This window comes from Limulus polyphemus, unplaced genomic scaffold, assembly GCF_000517525.1.
Source record: "Limulus polyphemus unplaced genomic scaffold, Limulus_polyphemus-2.1.2 Scaffold714, whole genome shotgun sequence".
Classification (NCBI taxonomy): Eukaryota; Metazoa; Arthropoda; class Merostomata; order Xiphosura; family Limulidae; genus Limulus; species Limulus polyphemus.
Window position 1 is genome coordinate 146347 of NW_013666324.1, and position 827 is coordinate 147173.

At 35.2% G+C, this 827-nt stretch overlaps 1 protein-coding gene across 1 annotated transcript in view; it reads left to right on the forward strand.

The window, feature by feature from the left end:
* Positions 1-827, forward strand: part of LOC106460122 (potassium/sodium hyperpolarization-activated cyclic nucleotide-gated channel 2-like) — a 79674-nt gene that overhangs the window by 74492 nt on the left and 4355 nt on the right. Inside the window, exon 6 of the mRNA XM_022386767.1 lies at positions 169-387. Coding sequence (XP_022242475.1) covers positions 169-387 — 219 coding nt within the window. The remainder of the gene's footprint in view (positions 1-168; positions 388-827) is intronic.

Sequence of the window (827 nt, forward strand, 5' to 3'; positions counted from 1 at the left end):
AATAAATAGATAAGCCTTATTTGTTCAAACAAACAAATAAAGAACTGGTAGTCACGTTACTTTCTCTTGTTTTTCGAGAAATCCTGATTTGATTAATATTTTTTTCTGTATTACAGAGAAGCAACTGCTTCCCTGTTTTTATTAACTTCTGAAATTGATATTTTGCAGAACGTGTATTGGCTTGAGCAGTATTCCTGGGCTTTATTTAAAGCAATGTCCCACATGCTTTGTATTGGTTACGGGCGGTTTCCTCCACAGAATCTAACCGATATGTGGCTAACCCTACTAAGTATGATCAGTGGCGCCACCTGCTATGCGTTATTTCTTGGCCACACCACAAATCTTATCCAAACTTTAGATTCCTCTAGACGTCAATATAGAGAAAAGGTAAGAATTCATATTTTGCTCCCCCCCCCCATAAAAAAACCCTTCACGGTTGTTAGGTAAATTTGCATATTTAATGATTTCAAATGTTTCCTATAAATTCCGAATTCAGTGATAACCCGCTTTTCTCGTAAAAAGATTGTTTTCAAAAGTCGGTTGTTAAACTAAATACTTAATTAAGAACAAAGTTATGGATTATTAATGGCTGGAAACGGCTTGAATGGGTAATGAAGAAAAACTTTAATATAAGTTTAACATAACAGCAAACGTACAACGTTTCGACAAGGTTTTGTCATCATCAGGTACAAGTAATTTACACTTACACACATATATATATATATACAATATTGAACAAAGAAGTCACATGACCGGAACTGTTGCGAAACTTAGAAGAGGTATCTAGGCACCCCGGAGGTGTTGGTTTAGAGTAGGGTTGTTTTGTT